Source organism: Lonchura striata, chromosome 15 (assembly GCF_046129695.1).
Source record: "Lonchura striata isolate bLonStr1 chromosome 15, bLonStr1.mat, whole genome shotgun sequence".
NCBI classification, from domain to species: domain Eukaryota; kingdom Metazoa; phylum Chordata; class Aves; order Passeriformes; family Estrildidae; genus Lonchura; species Lonchura striata.
This window is the reverse complement of record NC_134617.1, coordinates 5256534-5275008: the sequence shown is the minus strand read 5'-3', so window position 1 is coordinate 5275008 and position 18475 is coordinate 5256534. Positions and strand designations below refer to the sequence as shown.

The following is an 18475-nucleotide window of genomic DNA, read 5'->3' as shown; positions in this document are numbered from 1 at the left end:
TGAACACTCTCCTTTTCATTGCTGTTTTTTGCCACGTTAATTCCTGCAGAAGTTAACATTTCATTGAAATCTCTAATGTGTAACAATTAATGCAGTCATTTATTACTGAGATCTTTCAAACATAACTTAGTATCCCTAATGTTCTGCCAAAAACAACGAATCAGTGGTGGGTTATGTGTCATTCCCAGGTGGGGGAAGAAGAAAACTAAGCAGAATAATTACAGCAATTTTGATTATTACAATGCACTGCAGAAGTATATCTGTGATCAAGTTGTGCTCTGCTGTTGCTGTGTTTGCCAACACTGAGGCAGTTTTGCTGTCCATTATACTCTGCAGTGTTAAAAAAAAAAAACAAACCAACAAAACACTTTTTGAGGTCAAACTCAAAGACTCAATCCTGCAACAGAAACAGAGCACCATGTGTGGAGCATACAGGTCCCAGGTCACTTAATGGTCAACTCCCTGCTTGGAGGAGAGGCATTACCAGGTTCTGAAGGGAGCCTGGTCTGGTTCTCCTCGTTTGCAAATGGGAAATCAGTAGATAACCCCAAAACAACTGTTTGATGGGTTGACGGGGCTGTAAAGGCACTAGAAACACTGGGTGGTGAAAAGAATATTTGTCAAATCTTGCTTTGTTTTTTAAATGTTTAGCTAGAGATCTGTGTCTTTGAATGTGTTTGTAATATGGAGTCTGGTTTTTCCTTAAGGTCTCCTGTAATGGCTGGAGGACTGTTTGCAGTCGATAGAAAGTGGTTCTGGGAGCTGGGAGGGTATGATGCAGGTCTGGAGATATGGGGAGGAGAGCAGTATGAAATATCCTTTAAGGTGAGCCATGTTCTCTGGAAATTACTTTTGTTTTGTAAAGTGAGAATTTGTTCTGAGGCGCAGAATGTGAATGATCTGTCTTGTCGTTTTGCGTGTGACTAAAGGTGAAAGAGCTGGGAGTAGTAAGATAGTGCACAGGAGAATCAGCACTGATGTGAGCAGTGACCTGTGAGGGTGAGTTTTGGAGCAGGATTAGCTGGGCTGTCCCCATTCTGTGGTCACAGCTCCAATGCAAGAGCTTTTCCCAGCAAGGGTAAGTCAGCTGGTGTGGAGCTCTCTGCCTCTGGGGCTGCTTTGTGCTCACCCTGGCAACATGATGAAATACTTTCTCCTTGAGGGAAGGAGGATTCCAGTTCCAGGAGGACCTCAGTGCTCAGCTGGAGTTCTCAGAGAGGAGAACAGCTTTGTCTGTAGTCAGTCCAGCTCATCCCTAGCTGTGAGGAACTAAGCCAGGAGGAAATCTTCAACAACTGGAGTCATTACTGTTGCTGGCAATGATTTTGGGTCATTATCTGCCTGGCCTGGGGACAGTTGTGCCACTGATTGACTGAGCTGGTCGATGGAGGGCTTTAAGATTTAGCCAGCTGCCCAAAAATGCATACAAAGAGTAACAAGTCACTGTAACCCACCAAGACTGCTGGTTCCTGTGTTTGGCTGGACTATGGAACTCTGAAATCCAGTTTGGGAAACCCACTAGAATGTCCCAAGCCCCTGAAGGCAGGTAGCAAGTCCATAACCTGGACTAAACTGAGTAAAGATATCTACAGTAAACTCTGTTTGAAGTTTCTTTCAGAGGTTGAATATTTGATTCTACAGCTGTCTGGATGCCACTAATCTAAGCTAGCTGACCTTACATGAGGCTAGAGGATAGCAGGGATGTAATGCACAGTTTGGCTTCAGCAGCTAAAATTCTGTCTCCCCTGGCAAGTCAAGGCTCATACTTTACAAAACAGATTCCAGGATCTCCATGCCTCTGAACAGTTCAGAGGAATGCAGAGTGTGGCACATTGCTGTACACACACCCCATGTGCTACTGGGCAGCACACAGTGGGAGAAAAGACACTGATTTTGAGACAGCCTTTTCTTCCATCATTTCCTCATCAAAACCCATAAGTCACCTTGGATGTCCCTTGTCCTCTGTGACATTGGCAGGAGGGGAGGGGTGAGGGCTTCCTCTCTTGGGGTGTCATTGTGCTTAGAGCCATTTCACCTTTGTGTTGTGTGTAATGAAATTGTGTGAGGTGCTCATTCTCTGCAGGAGGGGCAACATTCAGCCTCTTCCTCTCTGACAATGCTGGTTTCCAAGAGTGATGACAGTGGCTGGGCAAACCCTTTGTCTTCAGTGCCACAGCAGACAGTCACACTACTTGATCTGCAGGAAATAAGACTGCCTCATTCATCTGTTTGCTTATCCCCTCTGAAACATGCTGTGTTTTATTTCAGTCCAGAGATGGTAATTTATGGAGGGATAAATTTGCTTTAATTAATCTCTGCAAAGACCCCCTTTTTCTTTCATTGTGCAACAGAAAAAAATGAAGTTTTCACTGAAAGAGGCTCAGTGTATTTTCAGAAATTAAGATAAATTGATACATTCATCTGTGGCTGATAGATTTAATAATTCTGCTGGAATTGCAAGAATAGAAGGTTTGTTCATAGAATTTATGAAGCTATGACATTTCCTGGTGAGCTTAGAGCTATGTTTTTACCTTTAGAAGCAGACTGAAATTTTGTAGTTAAAGGTGCACTGTCAAATAATTTAAAGTTCTGGCTTCAGGTGTGGGGTGCCCACTTTCACATTATTTATTATCTCATGGGAATGCAGATTCTAAGCATGCCAGATTTACAGCCCAGCTTTAACAAAGAAATCTGTTCCTGTCCCTGGGTGCCATGGGTGCAGATTCTCTTCTGTACTGCTGGCCTGTGCTCCATTGCAATGGATCTGGCCTTCTCAAGGCTCACCAGGAGTAAAGGACTTCTGGGGGAGGTTTTTTGTGTTTTGGATTTTTTTTTTTCCTTAAGCATATTCTTCTTTTGGCCATTCATGTACTGTGCTTTGCTGGTTTTGCCTTTATTTTAAAATACAGGGCTCTGTTGCTGAGAGACTGGAAATAAACAAGTTTATTTAGGAACCTCTTGCCTTTCTTTTTGGAAATCATACGTATTTCTGTTATCAGCTGGCTCTGCTTCCTTCTGAACAGAAATTTTCAAGCAAGCCAACAGAGAAAGCATCAATGTTTAACACCTCGGAAAACATTTAGCTAGAGGGTAGATCTAACTCTAGAAACCTTGCACTTTGTATGAAACATGTGCATCAAACATGGTTAGAAAATGTTGCGTGTAGGAGGAACAAAAAAATTGAGGTGAACTTTCAAACCTTAACTGCTGGTTTGTTGTTTTCTGGGTCTTAGCAATCCCTTAAAACAGAAATGTGAGTTTAGAAGTGAAGGAGTTGATCTATCTATTCCATATTCGAGCAGAAAACAGGCAGTGCTTCCTTCTCTTGACCTGTGTGCATGCAGAGCAGCTCGGTGTCTGTGAGCCAGCACTGCTGCAGGTCAGGGTGACCCCAGGCACAACAGGCAGATCACAGTCTGCAGTGGTAGTTACAGGTGAATTCCCAGGTGCTGACCTTGAAGTGTTTCTTGTATTTTGGAGAAAGTGTAAACAAGCATTCACAGCTGCCTGTGGGGCATTTGTCACCTTTCCTTTCTGCTGCCTCCTGGTTCCTCTCTTGCAGTTTTTTCTGGTCTTTTTCTTTATCTTCCTGATTGTGGAAACAAAACTCAATTCTTTACCCAAAGTTATAATGGACCTTTCCTCTCCTGAACACAATTTAACAGCTGCCTACGTAAGCGCTACGTTTTTGTTTTTTTTACATAAATAAGTGCATTTAATTTGGAGCAGTGTGAAGCATTTAAACTGTTCCCTTCTGCAAGTGCTACTTTGTACAGCACTTAGCTATGCTCAGTTTTATTTGAGATGGTGTTGCCTCTTTTCCAGTATTTTTGTGGCTTCTATTCTGTTTGGCTTACATAAATCTTCACTAAACTGCTTCACGCCTCTCTTCCATAAATACATAGTCTGTGATGTTTTTTGGTTATGGGGAAACAGAAGAGTAAAAAGGGATATGTCTGACTTGTGTAGGCATAAATATAGATGTACTTTGTATCTCAGATCTGAGTGGTGTGGTTGTCAGTCCTTTAATTGCACACTGTACTTGAAGAGCAAAGAATGAGAATCCAGAATGTCCCACTCCAGGGGATAAATCATTTCAGTTTTAGAAATGTTTGCCTTGTAATTTGGAGATTGTAAAGCCTTCATGAAAGGCAAAGGGCTCAGTGCAAACAAGCCAAATTGACAGTTGCCCTGAAAAGAACAATTAAAAGGTAGACAAAAGAGCTGGTTAGTACTTGTGGTCTACAATTCTTGCTTCAGCAATAGGAAAAGAGCCATTACACTTATTCTGGTCATTGTAGGTCATTGCATTTTTCCAGATCCTTTTCCCAAACCATCAACAAGGATTGCTTCTGATTTCCACAGCTTAAAACGTGTTACATGTTTTCCAACAAATCCAAGTGCTCTATGCCTTCTGTTCACATGTCTAATGCCTGCCTCTCCCTTGCCCCATGCCAGCAGCACGTTTCTGATTCCCATTTTGCCACTGGGCTCTGGCAGGTGTGTAGTTAGGGTGCAGCTGCCAAGGGATCCCTTCTGACAGCATTTCTACTTGTGTTGCTGAAGTTAGTGCTGATTGTGAGCCTGCACTGCTTATTCCAGGCACACCCTCACTCCACTTTCCAGCAGCTCACGTTTGCCCACACTGGAACAGGCCAGGCATTCTGCTGCTTTTTTTTTGTTTGTTTTGGGGTTTTGTTTGTTTGTTTGTTTTTTAGCCAGCACATGCTGCTTAATTCTGAGGCCCTCAGCTGCACTACAGGGTGGCTTCTTTCCTATCTGGTGATGCACAGAGCAGTTTCAGACCATTGACTTGAATTTTTTGCCTCTGTGCACCTTTTTCTTGGTTCAGGTTCCTGAGCAGCCTCCCAGCAAGCAGCAGCAGGGAAGTGCTCCCCTCCACTCCCTGAAATGTGGTTATTACAAAGTGCTGTTATTACTCTCAAATGCTGCAGATGGTGAGGATGGCTCTGCAGGTGTGTGGTGTGTGAGAAGGTGCTGTGCAAACACATAGATCCCAGTGCCTCACGGGCTGCCTTAATCTCTCAGAGAGCACCAAGTCCCAGCAGCAGGAACAGCTGATGCTTCCAGTATAGAGGATTACAGTTTTCCTGAGTTATTGCCCTTGCTTTCATCCTCTCAGCTACTCTGTTATAAAGAAAACCCCCTTGACTTATCCTCTGTGCCCTTTTCCTCCTACCTTTCAGTGTGTGCTCACACAACCAGCCAGCTGCTCTCTGTAGGTCCATCCCATGGTCTTCATTTCTGTCTCTTGCAGAAGCAGTTTTATTTTCAAGGCTTAACTATCCTTTGTATTTTTTTCCTCTCTTGGGAAGCATTGGCTCATCGTGGTGCAGTCTTTGGAAACCATAAACCTTGTATACCCAGATAATTTGTGTTCACACACCAACTGCAGCATTGTATTGTGTGTTTGAGAGGAGAGGTTCAGCTGTCTTACCTGACATTGTTTTCTGAAATTGCAGAAAGGGAATTGGATCAGCATAACATTCCCATGTAGAGAATAGGTGGCATATTATCTGCTGCTCTCACAGCGTACTGACTGAATCAAAGGCTCTGGAGTCGCTTTATGAATATGGAGTTACAGCTCTCCAGGCTGCTGGGAAGATGGAAGCAATATCACCAGTGTTAGTTTATTTCCCTTGTGTGGTTTTTATTATTAGGGTGAGATTGTGACCTTAGCTAAATCTGCTCAGTGTGCCCGTTGACCTCAGTGTAGCCAGGTTTTCTCTTAATTCTAGCAGATCTGTCAGCTGCTGGATTCCAAGCCCAAAATGAAGATTGGCAAAATTGTGCCTGAGGAGGAAGAGAAATTTCCTGTTCTCTCTTGATGAGATCTGATTAGATTATTGTAAGAAGCACTGTCTGCCTGACCGGCTTTAATTCTTGTTCTTACAGCGTAAATGGCTGTTTGAAATCAGGTGCAAGTTCAGGCTCTGACGTTTTCTGTCATGTCAGCTGAGGAGTGAGGCAAGATGTGTAAAACACCTAGAGGAAACAGGCCTAGAGAAGGCAGTAAGTGCCAGTCAGTGTTGTGGGGAAGGCACAAGGTGCTGCCCCACAGCCCAGAACCATTTCAGCTGTCTGACAGCGCAGTATTTTTAGCAGTGTACATTCTGGTGTGTCATTCCTGGGAACTGTACTCTTGTTTAAAAACAACCAAATATCAGTAACTGAGTGGAAGCATTCCCTCAGCTAGCACACAGCTATTTTGGGTTTGCTTCTCTTGCATTTACTCTTTGACAGACCCCTGGATGCGATTCTCTGACCTTTAGCTCTGGCTTTCTAATGCTTTTGTTAGCTGTGCTTTACCAATGCATATCACGCTCTTTCTCTCTCCCCTTTCTTCCAGTTGTATAGATAAGGACTGGTAATTGTCTTTATGGAGGTTGTAATGAGTTCTGTCACCACACAAAGCAGCTCACTAATAAAATAAATCAAAGCAGCAAGGAATGAATGGAAAGCATGCCTTTAAAATTAGATTTGTACTGCGGGTGCCGTACTGTCACTTGCAGTGTGAGGCAACGTTAAAAAGGCACAGAGGTGGCAAAGTACCTTGAGAGGGTCACTGAGCTCTGCTGGTAGGGATTAGGAAGCCTTCCATTGCCTCCATTGCAGCATCATTTGCAAGTAAATATTTTAAAGCATGAGCAAGAAAAGAGCAAGTCAAATTGATGTTAGGTTTTACTTATTAAGCAACTCAGTTAAGTAGCTTTTCTGATCACATTGCATGTGTTCGTGTGATGTTGTCTTCTATGCCTGGAGTCTTGTACCAGCTTGGAGCTCTTGGCCCATCAGTTCTGTGCAGCTTCCCACTCCTGCTGCCTCTCCAGCTCTGCAGCTCAAGGACAGCTCTATCCTCTCCAGCTGTACCAACTGCAGGGCTCTGCTGCTCAGCTTGCACAAGGACATCGTGTTCCAGAGAATTGCATTTGTAGTGGCCTGGCTGAAAGCTTTTCCTTAGAGACAGGCCAGGTGAGGCATCCTGTGGGCAGGCAGCAAGGAAAGCAGGCTGGTGTTTGCCAGACTTGTGTTACCCCAAAATGCAGCTGCTGTGAGCCCCTTGCTGCAGGGTGCAGTGCAGGGTAGTGCAGGTTGTTGAGGAGTGTGTCTGTGTAACTGAGCTCTGGGCTTCTGCTGCTGCTCCTGAAGGTTTTTATGGTTCCCAGGTCTGTTGCAGCTCTTACAGCCTTGCACAAACCATTTCTGTCCTAGAAACACAAACCATGTCCAAATTCCTGTTTTCTCAGCCTGTTAATTTCCCAGCAGCAAAATCACAGTCTGGCCCTTTGTAGCCAAAAGCACAGTCACTGCAGAATAAAAAGCATTTCTAATTCTATAAGAAACTTCACAGAAGCTGTGTGCTAGTTTCTTTTTCATCTCTTCTGCACCAGCCTCTCAGGACACAGCAGGGACAAAAGGAATGAAATTCTGTAGGAGTGTTTGTCAACTTTCTTCGTGTCTCTCTCACCATAACGACATGTAATTAAGTACCTTGAACTTTAGAAATTGCCCATGAAAAATATTTCTCTAACTGAGAGCAACCAACCTCCATTAGGTTATACACAGTCAGCAAATGACTGTAATTATTAGGGCCAGCAGACAGAGCTGAAACTCCAGAGGACTTTAGTGTCAGAGCTAATAATTATGCAGCAGCCTTGGCCAAATATTTCTCTTCCAAGCTAAGTATTTAATATTGTCACTGTAGAATATTAATGGAATTGCCTGCTATGTGTGAAGCTGTTGACTAAGCTCATTGTACAGTGAACTGTGGTGGCTCAAATTAGCCCCAGTGAGCAGGAAGACCAAGAGCACTGCATCAGCCTGCCTAAAATCCACAGCCTTTGGGGCACTCCCATGGGATCTAGGGACAAACAGAAGAGCAAAGGCAGTGCCTCCCTCCAGGAATTCAGAAAGTAATTTCTTTGGCATTCTAAAGGGTACTTTTTCTTTAAGTATTGATTGGATATTTCTGAGAAACACAGAAATATTTCTTAAACCTAATGAGGTAGATTGGCTGGTTTAGAAAACGTCTCCATTTGTTTCACTTGGACAAAATTACTACATCCATACTATAAATAAAGAATAAAAGAAAGTTGTTGCAGAGTGCTGGCACAAAGTGAAATCTTCCCAGATGGGGGAGGAAGCTTTTGGGCCCGCTCTAGACATTAACCCAGCATCAAGGTAGTCATCTCCAACTAGCAGTGTGTTCTAGTGACTTCCTGAGGGCTTTTTTAAAGCTATTTATGTGTTCAGCAGGCAGAGATTTCCACTTAATTGTAAGGCTGCAAAAGCAATGAATGAATGTCAGCAATGAAACCATAAAAGAGCAGTGATAACCACGGGAAAAAGTAGCAGTTTCTTCTGATTTCTGGCACTTGAACAGGCTCATGAATTCCCTGGAGCCTTTTGCATAACACATGACCACCTGTACTAGGGAGATGGCCTCCCTTTTACAGCCTCGTTACACAACCTACACCCAGGGTTTTTTATGGCAGCCCAGTTTAACTATTGTGGTTACTATTGCTGTAATAACATATATCAGTTTATAGCGAGGTGTGTGCTGTTTTCTCATTGCATGGATTTTTTTTCCCTGCTCTTTTCTGTATAGAAGGCTTGAGAGCCCTTGTGCTAAATCCAGGCTTGCTGAATGGCTCTAAGCAGGTTGTTATAGGATTTGGGACTAAGGCAAGGAGGGGAGGGGATTTGGGAAGAGTGTACTTTAATGTAAAAATCTGGGTTACGTTTTTTTATTACTTGGAAGTATTTTCTTTTTCGTTTTCCTCCATAAAGCCAAGACTAAATGTTTCCCTGCTGTTCCACAGGTATGGATGTGTGGAGGGCGCATGGAGGACATCCCTTGCTCTAGAGTTGGTCATATCTACAGAAAGTATGTTCCATACAAGGTTCCCACAGGAGTCAGCCTGGCAAGAGTAAGTGGCAGTGGCATTCCCCACAGCAGGAGTCTGACTGCAGTGAGACCATGCTGTTGTCTACTCTCACCCCATAATGGGAAGCAAATGTAGGGGTTTTTGTCTGTAATTTGCACTTGTACAGTGCAAGCTGAGCAGTTGTGCAGTGGTGGATGTGTAGCATAAAGGGAAGAGAGCCCAGGGAGCTGCAGATGTGTGTGTGAACAGCTGCCATGCTCCAGACATCAGCCACTGCTGGGTGCTGGGCAGGGACTTTGTGATCAGGAGCTGCCTATAAAAACAAGATATGGCTTTATTTGTATAATAACTTCAGTCATTTTATAGCTGTGCTCTCTAAGAGCAGCAAGCTTCAGCAGGGTGATTGGTTTTGGTGATTGAAAGACCTCTCAGCTTCAAGCATCACAGACCACTGAATGGGCAAGCTGTAATTTTCCACAATGGAATGTTCTGTGCCATCTTACTTCTTAATCTAGTGTATCCCAAAGAAGAAAGAGCTTTCGTCTGTCCTGCACTGGGTTTCTCTAGCTGATTTTCAAATTGAGGAGGGATTGCATTGCCCTCTGGTGGGAGAAAAACATCCTAGGAGCAGGAAGACTGCAAAACGAAAAACATCAGAGAGGTGCCCTGCTGTTCTGAAATCTTAAGGTTTGCACAGTGTTACAGTGCTTTAATGGCATCACCCCAGTTATAGATTTGGATTAATTCCTCAGCCCAGCAATGACCTGTCAGAATGACAGAGCACTCTCCTGTCTGTGCCATCTCTTCAGGAGGGAACTGTACTTATTTTGATTCATAGTACTTTGATTTCAAATATTTGGCTCTTTTGTACTCCCACGGTGCTGGAAGGAGACAGAGAGGTAGGAACAGCTGTTTCTTGGCATCTTAACAGACACCTTGAGGTAAACACCTGCTCCTGTTATGTGCAGGTTGCATTTGGGGCAGGATCAGCACGCTGCTCACTCTTAGCTTGCTCACTTTTTTGGTAGTAAATGATCACTGCCGGACTGAGCTTCAGGTGAAGAGTCACAACTGCACATGCACATTACAAGGAGCACCAAGAATGTGCCTGATGTTGCCAGAGAACAGCCCAAGGTCCAGCACTCTCAAGGGCACTGTGACAAGCAGGTTTTCTTGAGTGGGTGATGTTTGTTGCTGTCTTGGAGGTGCACAGGGGATTAAGCTTTACAGTAATATATGAAATGTGCTGCTGTGACAAGGTAAAGCCCTTTGCTCCGTTCTGAAGGGTCATCACCTGAAAGCTCCATATTCCTGAGGTATCTCAGAGTTTTACCCAAGAAAATGGAAAAATAGTGCTAAGAAAGAGTATTGTGACTAGAGCTTTTCAGAAGGGAGTGCTTCAAATCCCATTCCTAGATGGATATAAAAGATGCAATAAGAAGGATTTAAGAAAGCAGCTTTTTGTCAGAGACCTTTGAATGTCCTGTGGTATTTACCAGCATCATGCTCTGACTAGTTTCCTTACAGAAAAAAAGGATAAAAAAGCAACTTTTGATTAATGTTGTTTTTCTTAGCCACAAGGAACTAGATATAATGGCCAAGTGCCAGCATTCTGTTCTGACCTCAACTGAAAATATCTTTCTAAAAGTCCCTTGGAACTACAGAGTAATAAAAATAATCTTTGTCCTGAAGCTGGAGAGAGAAAGAGTGGATGTGAATGAAAATCCTTTCTGAGCAAAAACACGCGAGCTGCTCTGAATGCTGATGTGGTTTGTGCAGCACTCTCAGGTGGTTTCCCCTCTCGTTCTCTCCCACAGAACCTGAAGAGGGTGGCTGAGGTGTGGATGGATGAATATGCAGAGTTCATTTACCAGCGCAGACCCGAGTACCGGCACCTCTCTGCGGGCGACGTCGCCGCTCAGAAGGAGCTGCGCAACAACCTCAACTGCAAAAGCTTCAAGTGGTTCATGAACGAGGTTGCCTGGGACTTGCCAAAGTTCTACCCACCAGTGGAGCCTCCAGCAGCTGCCTGGGGAGAGGCAAGTTTGTGCTCTGACATCTGCAGTTTGGTTTTGTAAGGCTGCCCATGTGCCTCAGTTGCTGTGAGTAAGGTGCGAGCGAGTGTTTAAAGATCTGCTTGATGTTTCAAAACCCAAAACTCCTCTACCATTGCACTGGCCTGATCAAAGCAGGCAGTTGGGCAGGCAGCTGCTTCTATTAGTGCACAGCTCCAACGAGAATAGAGACTTGGCTTGTTCTGCATGTTGTGTATTTAGCAGAAAGCAGAATACGCCAGAGGGAGGATTAGGGAGAGGTGGCAGCTGAGCAATAATGAAATCTTGTATTTCCAAAGGGCTTCACAACTGTGTTGAGCTACTCTTGTTCTTAGCTTTCCCATGTGAAAGGCAGGAAAACCATCCTTATTTTTGCAAGTCAGCTGTGTTCTAGATATAGAATCACGCCAGGAGCAAGGCTGTGAATTGTTACATGGAACTGTTGTGGCTGAGTGTTTTGGGTCATTTAAAGAATCACTGGCAAAGGTGTTGGCAAAAGTAGGTGTAATATAAAAGTGAAAGCATGACAAAGTTTATTGGTAAGGTTCAGTCTTACTACTTTCTAGAGGGTTAAAGCACACAGAGAAAAAGCAAACTAAAATCTAAAATCAATCTAAAATTGAAAAAAATCAAAAATTACCTGTGTTAAGACTGGGGATGGAAAAGGATAAGGCTAAAAAAGAATAAGAGAGATCCTCCCATGGAGTCACAAGGTTCAGAGTGGACCCCTTACTAGCTCTGAACTTAACTAACAGTTTAAACCTAGCGGTTTAACAGCACTTAAACTTAACAGCACTTAATCTATAGCTTAAGTTAAACAATTCAACAAATAGAATTTACTCTAGCACAAGAGTAACTCACAAATCTAAGGTACTTAAGAATCCAGAAGAGCAATATTCATTGTACATTTGCTATAGCATATTCACACTGGCATAGACTTAAGGGAGGATGTACAAGGTAAAGACCTGTGAAAAATGGCACCACCAGACAGCCCAGCCCACAGTGGGCTCTGCAATCCCGTCACTGCTGGGTTTTGCTGTGTGCTGGGGGTACCACTGGGTCCCATTTTGAGTTCTGTGCTTTCTTCCAGCTGTTACTAGCCAGCTCACACTCAGAGTTAAGAGAGGAATCTTCAAAACTGTCTTCATACAAATACTGCTGCAATTTGAGCTTCTTTCCTGGTAGGAATAGGAGATTCAGTGATTAATTCACTATTTCAGATACGCAATGTGGGAACTGGACTGTGTGTGGACACTAAGCATGGAGCCCTGGGATCCCCACTGAGGCTGGAAAACTGCGTGAAGGACAGAGGAGAGGCAGCATGGAACAACGTGCAGGTAACAACCTGATAAATCATCAGCCCCCAAATCTGGGCAGGGACAGGTTCCAAGGACAATGCCGAAGAAAGGCCATTCAGAGCTGTCAGGTGCACCCCAAGGCTCACATGCTAATCGTACTTTGGTACAGGATGTGGCTTGTGCTTGTGGCACAGGGGGTTTGGAGCCTGGCAGATTGTGCAGAGCTTTTACCTCTGGTTTGAAGTTATCAGAGGGAACAAAAGAAATGACAAGAAAACAGTGTGCCAAAACAATAAACCAGTAACAAGGCAGCTGTAATATGTAACAAAGTGAATATTAACTTCAAAGCTTGTGCTGAAAGAAGTGATAGAAGAGCATCATGCATATTAATGAACCTGCAGGAGCATTCAATAACTGTTCACTATCATCCTCCTGACAGGAGGCAAATGCATTATAAACACCCAACCATTGCTGGAGAGATGAAACCAGCCAGGTTATAGATTCACCCTCTCAACATATGAGGTGCCAGAAACGACAGCTTTATTGTAACAGAAGGGAGGAAAATATTAGTTTGTCTAAACTGTAGCAGCTGAGCTGAGAAGGAATCAAGAAAACAATGCCTCTATTACAGAGCCATGCATAACTCTTCAGGGAATGGTTTCAGTAGTAGGAGACAGAGGGTTGTTGCATATCAATTTGATGCGTGAAAAATAGAAACAAAACCAATTTACTCAGGCACAGTCCAAAACTAAGCCTCTGTTGTGTCAGGAGGATCTTGAAAATTAGTTTTGGCTTATGTTTAGGAAGAGAATGCGGTTTGAACTTCTGAGTAGCATTGAGCCTAAATGATTGTGGTAATTTCTCTCTCAAGAGGGATTTAAAAGACAGCCAAGAAAAAGTAGTTTCTTTGTGCAAAAGTTTTTGGCCACACTGCTTCAAATAGCAGCACCCTGATCATTACTTGTCTTTCTGAGTGCACCATGAGAGATCTCTGAGGAGAACTGTTCCTCCAGCTGACTCCAGAGGAGCCTTCAGAACAGCTTTTCCCGTAGGGACTGGAAGGGAGGCATGCTGGCTGGCAGTCCTGCAGAAGCACATGGGCTGGTGCTGCCCTTCCATCAGGGCACTGCATTGCCAGGCATAGGTTGTGCTCAGTTACTGGAGTAAAACTCTTCCTCTCTGCTCTGTCGAGTCCCTCCTTCATTTCACCTGGGAGTGCTGAGAGTTCATTGCAGGGTCAACAGAAGGGAGTTCCAGGAAGCAACGCCCAAGTGTTTGCCCTTCCTGCACTCCTGTGGGTGGGGTGGGAAGCTGTGGCTCCTGGTCTCTTGTCCCAGGAGTGTGGGACAATTTCTCAAGGTGACTGCAGGCTGCCTTTGCAGACTCTGGTGTTCACTGCCAGCGTTAACTCGGAGCTGCTGGAGCTCTCTGGCTTTTTTGCTGGCTGGGAAGGGCTGTAATTGGTCAGCTGCTCACTTAATCCTTGATGTATGTCTGCATTGCAGAGACATCCAGGGCTGCTCTAGTACCCAGGCTGACCAGCAAGGCTGGCTGCAGTAGCACAGTCTCGTTTCACATGCTGTGTGACTGCTGGTACAGAGTCCCCCTGGTCAGGAGTCCCAGGCCCCAGAGACAGAAGGAGTTTTTCCTCTAGAAGATACTGTCCTTCCCTTGAAGCCATCCCCAACCTGTGGGCACAGGGAGCACAAGTATTATGACCAGCCATTGTGAGGGTCCTGTTTGTCCTGGCAGGTATTCACCTTCAGCTGGAGAGAGGACATCCGTCCAGGGGATCCTCAGCACACCAAGAAGTTTTGTTTTGATGCCATTTCCCACAGCAGCCCTGTGACCCTCTATGACTGTCATGGAATGAAGGGGAACCAGCTCTGGAGATACCGAAAAGTGAGTCTGTGTGTGTGGGTGTACTCTCATCTAAGGTGTCAAACTGCCTGAGGCGCTTACGTTTCCTGAAAATGTCACCACAATGTTTTATTCCTTCTCTTAATGTAGCTGTAATAAGAGAATCTGCAGAGAGTCTGTTGTCATTGTATCATTGTTTGAAAAGAGGTGACTCCCCTGTTTCACTGGTTAGAAGGGTGAGGACCCCAGGGCTCCTGAGCAGAGGACACTGTGCAGTGTCCCCACAGCTGACAGTGAGGTGAAGCAACGCCCTTCTGTTTGCAGAAAGGTGTTCTGAGAGTGGTTTGTTCTGAGCTGCAATGTCCTGCCAAAAGTAGATAAGGATTTATTCAACCTCCGACTAAGCAATGCTATTGTGGGCCACAGGTAAGTAAATTCTTGTCCAAGTGCCCTGTCCTAGTCCTTGCAATCTGCTGGCACAGTGCCTGAGAGGGATGCTGCAGGATTCCAGCAAGAGCCCCTGGGAAGCTTTAGAGAGTCCCAGTGCAGGTGTGAGGATTGGGCTGCATTTTCTTGGAAGGGGTGGGAATGAACCCAGACACTTGTCAACCAGTTAAGTGTGGAACAATTCAGATACACCCAAGTGACATAATGGCTTGCCTAGGTTTTTAAGACTTCTCTCTGTTGGTTTTAAAACAACTTTTCTTCTCCACTTATGCAACCTCACGTCAAATTTCTCTCCTCCAGGACAAGACCCTCTACCACCCAGTCAGCAGCAGCTGTATGGACTGCAGTGAGAGTGATCGAAAGATCTTTATGAATAGCTGCAATCCTTCATCTCCAACACAGCAGTGGATATTTGAACACACAAACTCAACCATCTTGGAGAAATTTAACAGAAACCTTGATCTTTAAAAGACTGAGATAAAATATATATATATTTTACAATTATAGTTTTTACTGGGGAGGGTTACAAAAAATTTTTTTAATACTTTTTTTTAAACACTTAATGAAGGCAAAAGGGAGAATCTCAGGAGAAGGTTAACTAGCAGGCCAGTCTTTATTGCGAAGATGCTGCATCCTTCTCTTCTGGGGATGGTGGAATTTAAAAGGCTTTGCCAGAGCCACTTCTGTGCTGAGACTGAACAGAAACTCTGTTTTTAGAGGAGTCTGAATGTGTTTCAAATGGCGCTTTTCATTTTTTACCTTTTTTGTTTTATTTCCCACTGGGGTCTAGTGTTAAATGATTTTGTTATCCAGGACCCTGCAGGACTTTTTGTAGCTGCTATACCACCCACTGAAGCATTCCCAGATAGGTGCTTTATCTTCCAAACTCCATATAAGTAAAACATTGAAGACAAGATTTAAGCCTCCAATGAAAAAAAAAAAAAAAAAAAAAAAAAAAAGCCCATTATTGTAAAATGAAATGTGTATTTTTTTGCCCTGAACCAAATATATTTCAAACAGGTTGAGTATTATTACTTTCCAAATCATAGCTCTGATGAAGGAATGAGCTCTAGTGGAAGTGCAGCCAAGTGTTGGGAATATGGCTGTTGTTATTAGCCATGAGGAATCTAGGTTCTGGTCCATTCACTTTGCAGTCAGTTTGTCACTCACTGTTGAATCTTCAAGGTGAAAGATTAGCAGAGGGTTTTTTAATAATCACAGTTCTTACAGATAAAGACTTTATGCTAAAAGCCTTTGGATATCAGATTCCAAATTTGCCTCTTATAACCTTTTTAGCAAACACATCTCTAGGATTTCTGAGTTAAATCTACTGCATGAAGACAATTTCCATTCTTCCTAGTTTGAAGGCTAAGTTAATTTACAGTCGGTGTGAGCAGATTAATTCAGGATAATAAAGTCAGGGCTGAGATTAGCCATGGGTCTTTATCCATTTGTTTATCAGTCTGTTGTTTCTTGAGTCCTGTGGTCAGTGGTGTTCTAGCCTTGTGGAAACGTGCTATTAATCTCTCCTCATTTCCCAGCACCCACAGCACTGTGCAGTTTACTGTGACTGGAAATCTATTTGCTTTAGCAGACATGTGGGACTGATTGACCCATTTTCCTGGTACCCTCTCTTTTGTGCAGTGAGTGAGCAGTGCAAGGTGTTACCCCTTCTGGTTTGGCTGTGGGATCTGCCAGACAGTGAACCAGGATTGTCTCATCCTAGGACCTGGAATGTACTGACACTAAAGAATGAATGGAGGATCATTGGTTCAAGTCTATCTGAAGCAAGTATTTTTAAAAAATCTGGTTTCAAATGAAGTTGTTGCAAAAACACATTTACTGGTTCCCCTGGCTTAGTCTTGTACTGAAGGGAGCAGTGACATTTTCTGGTAAAAGCTGTGAATGATGACGCAGTGAACAGATGCTGTGTAAATTAATAAACAGGATTCCTTTGCCAGGAATTGCCCAGCTCCTTGGTTTGTCTAGCTGCCCATGCAGGGGTGTTGCAAGAGTCGCTAGCAGGCACCCAGCTCTGGGGTGATGGGGATAGGACCCCTGTGGGATGCTTGATGAGCATTGCCCCTCCTCAGAGGGGCAGGAAAGCTCTGCTCTGGGGTGTTTTTCATGTGAAGGCAAGGAGTTGCTACCCTGGTGTCCCAAAACAAACAGGGTAGCTCCCTCTGCAGAGCTCCAGAAGCAAAAAGCCCTTTTGTTGCCTGTTGTAGGGTTGTGTCCCATGTTTCAGATGTGTTGGAGGCCATGTAGTGCTGTGCCTGGCAGCTGGGAGCAAACAAGGACACAGCTGCCTGCCCCCAAACTCTCCAGGATTGTGTAGGAGTCCCAGAATCATTTCCACCTCTCTGATCCACACCACTGAGGCCACGTCTGACCCTTCCTGCCAACTTAGCTGGTCCATGCAGTCATGGAGAACAGGAAACATGGCCACTGCATTTGCAGCTGGGACCAGGCTTTCCAAATTTTGATGTCTAAGATTTTGGCAATAAAAAAATAAAAAGCAGCCCTAGACTTCCCTTATGACAGTTCTGCAGCAGTATTAGGAGAAAGTGAGACCAGCTTCAAGCAGAGTTGACATCTTATGTTCTCAGTTACTACAGTATGTCTGTCATTAGGATCCCTTTGCATTTCTGTGGGAGCCAGAGTCACCTTCCAGCACTTTGTGTCTGACTGCTGCTTTCCCTAAGTTATTAATGCTCTCATTAGCAGAGCAGTGCTGACTGTGGAGCCACTAGATGGCCTGACTAGATGTCTTTATGAATGTTTTAATACCTGTGGAACAAGAAGCTGTTTGTCCATGAACAGTGCTAGTTTTTTATAACTGGGACACAATCAGCATATTCTATAAATGGACTGTAGGTTGTTCTGCTTGCAGGTTGCAGCTTTGTGTGTCTTAGTTTTCTAATGAGAGGATTAGCTTCTGTTTCTAAACTGCATGGCTTGCTTTGTACTTGGGCTCACCTTGTGAAGGGAGCCCTCGCTTGGCTCACTGGATTCTTCCTTCAGAGCAAGCTGCAGCATTGAACAGGTCTTTTACCACTTGGTGATCTTAATTTGGAGAGAAAGGTCAGCTCTTAGCAGCTTCCACCAACAGATTAGGCAATAATTGAGGCAATTCCATTTGACAACCCACCACCAGTACACAGAAACTGGAGATTTAGTGTCAGTGGTTGTACCAGGTCCATCTCAGTGTGGTTGATTTCTTTTCTGAAGGTTTGGGATCTGAGTGTGGCAAGAGCCTCACAAATTCTGTACACTTCTGACTAGCTCACTGGGTTTTGAGCTATTAATTATTTGCATCAGTTACACTTTTCAGTACCCTAGAGGCTTTGTTGACTAATGCAAAGACTTAATATTAGCCAACCATCCGCTGATTGAGAAATATAAGCTGTATTTTATCATCTGAATCTTTAACTGAGCCTTTGCAGGGCAATCTGGTTAATTACTCCAATTACTTTTGGTTATTTGTAAGCAAAATCACTAAAGCATGAGTACATAATCAAATCCTCACATCTGCATGCAAGTCAAGACTGGAGATTAAATACTGGTGATTATCTAATGCCAAATACATGTTTTCATATTTTCCCCCCAAAGGTATTGAAACACCCCTCTTTTTGTGGCTGCATAAGTTTTGCTGCTTTTAAGTATCAGAATCCCAGACAACAGGGTGTGTGTTATGTTGCATAAAAACACTTTGATTTGCTCTTGAAGCTGTTGTTGATCTATACTGGTGCTAATCTCGAAGGCCTACAGACAGTAAATAGGTTTGGGGCTCTCATGTGTGCAAGGTGTCTTTTCTCATACCTAGGAAATTAATTCTTTTTTTCAAACCACAGTAGAAGAAAGCGTGAGCCTTCCTGAAAGGGGAATACAGCATCATTAAAATAAA

General features: G+C 43.9%; 1 protein-coding gene across 1 annotated transcript in view; it reads left to right on the top strand.

The window, feature by feature from the left end:
* The window catches only part of GALNT10 (polypeptide N-acetylgalactosaminyltransferase 10), a 75334-nt gene extending 59837 nt beyond the window's left edge, over positions 1-15497 (top strand). Inside the window, exons 7-12 of the mRNA XM_021552285.3 lie at positions 708-825; positions 8844-8951; positions 10727-10948; positions 12184-12300; positions 14014-14163; positions 14869-15497. Coding sequence (XP_021407960.1) covers positions 708-825; positions 8844-8951; positions 10727-10948; positions 12184-12300; positions 14014-14163; positions 14869-15036 — 883 coding nt within the window. The 3' untranslated portion in view covers positions 15037-15497. The remainder of the gene's footprint in view (positions 1-707; positions 826-8843; positions 8952-10726; positions 10949-12183; positions 12301-14013; positions 14164-14868) is intronic.
* The last annotated feature ends 2978 nt before the right edge of the window (positions 15498-18475 follow it).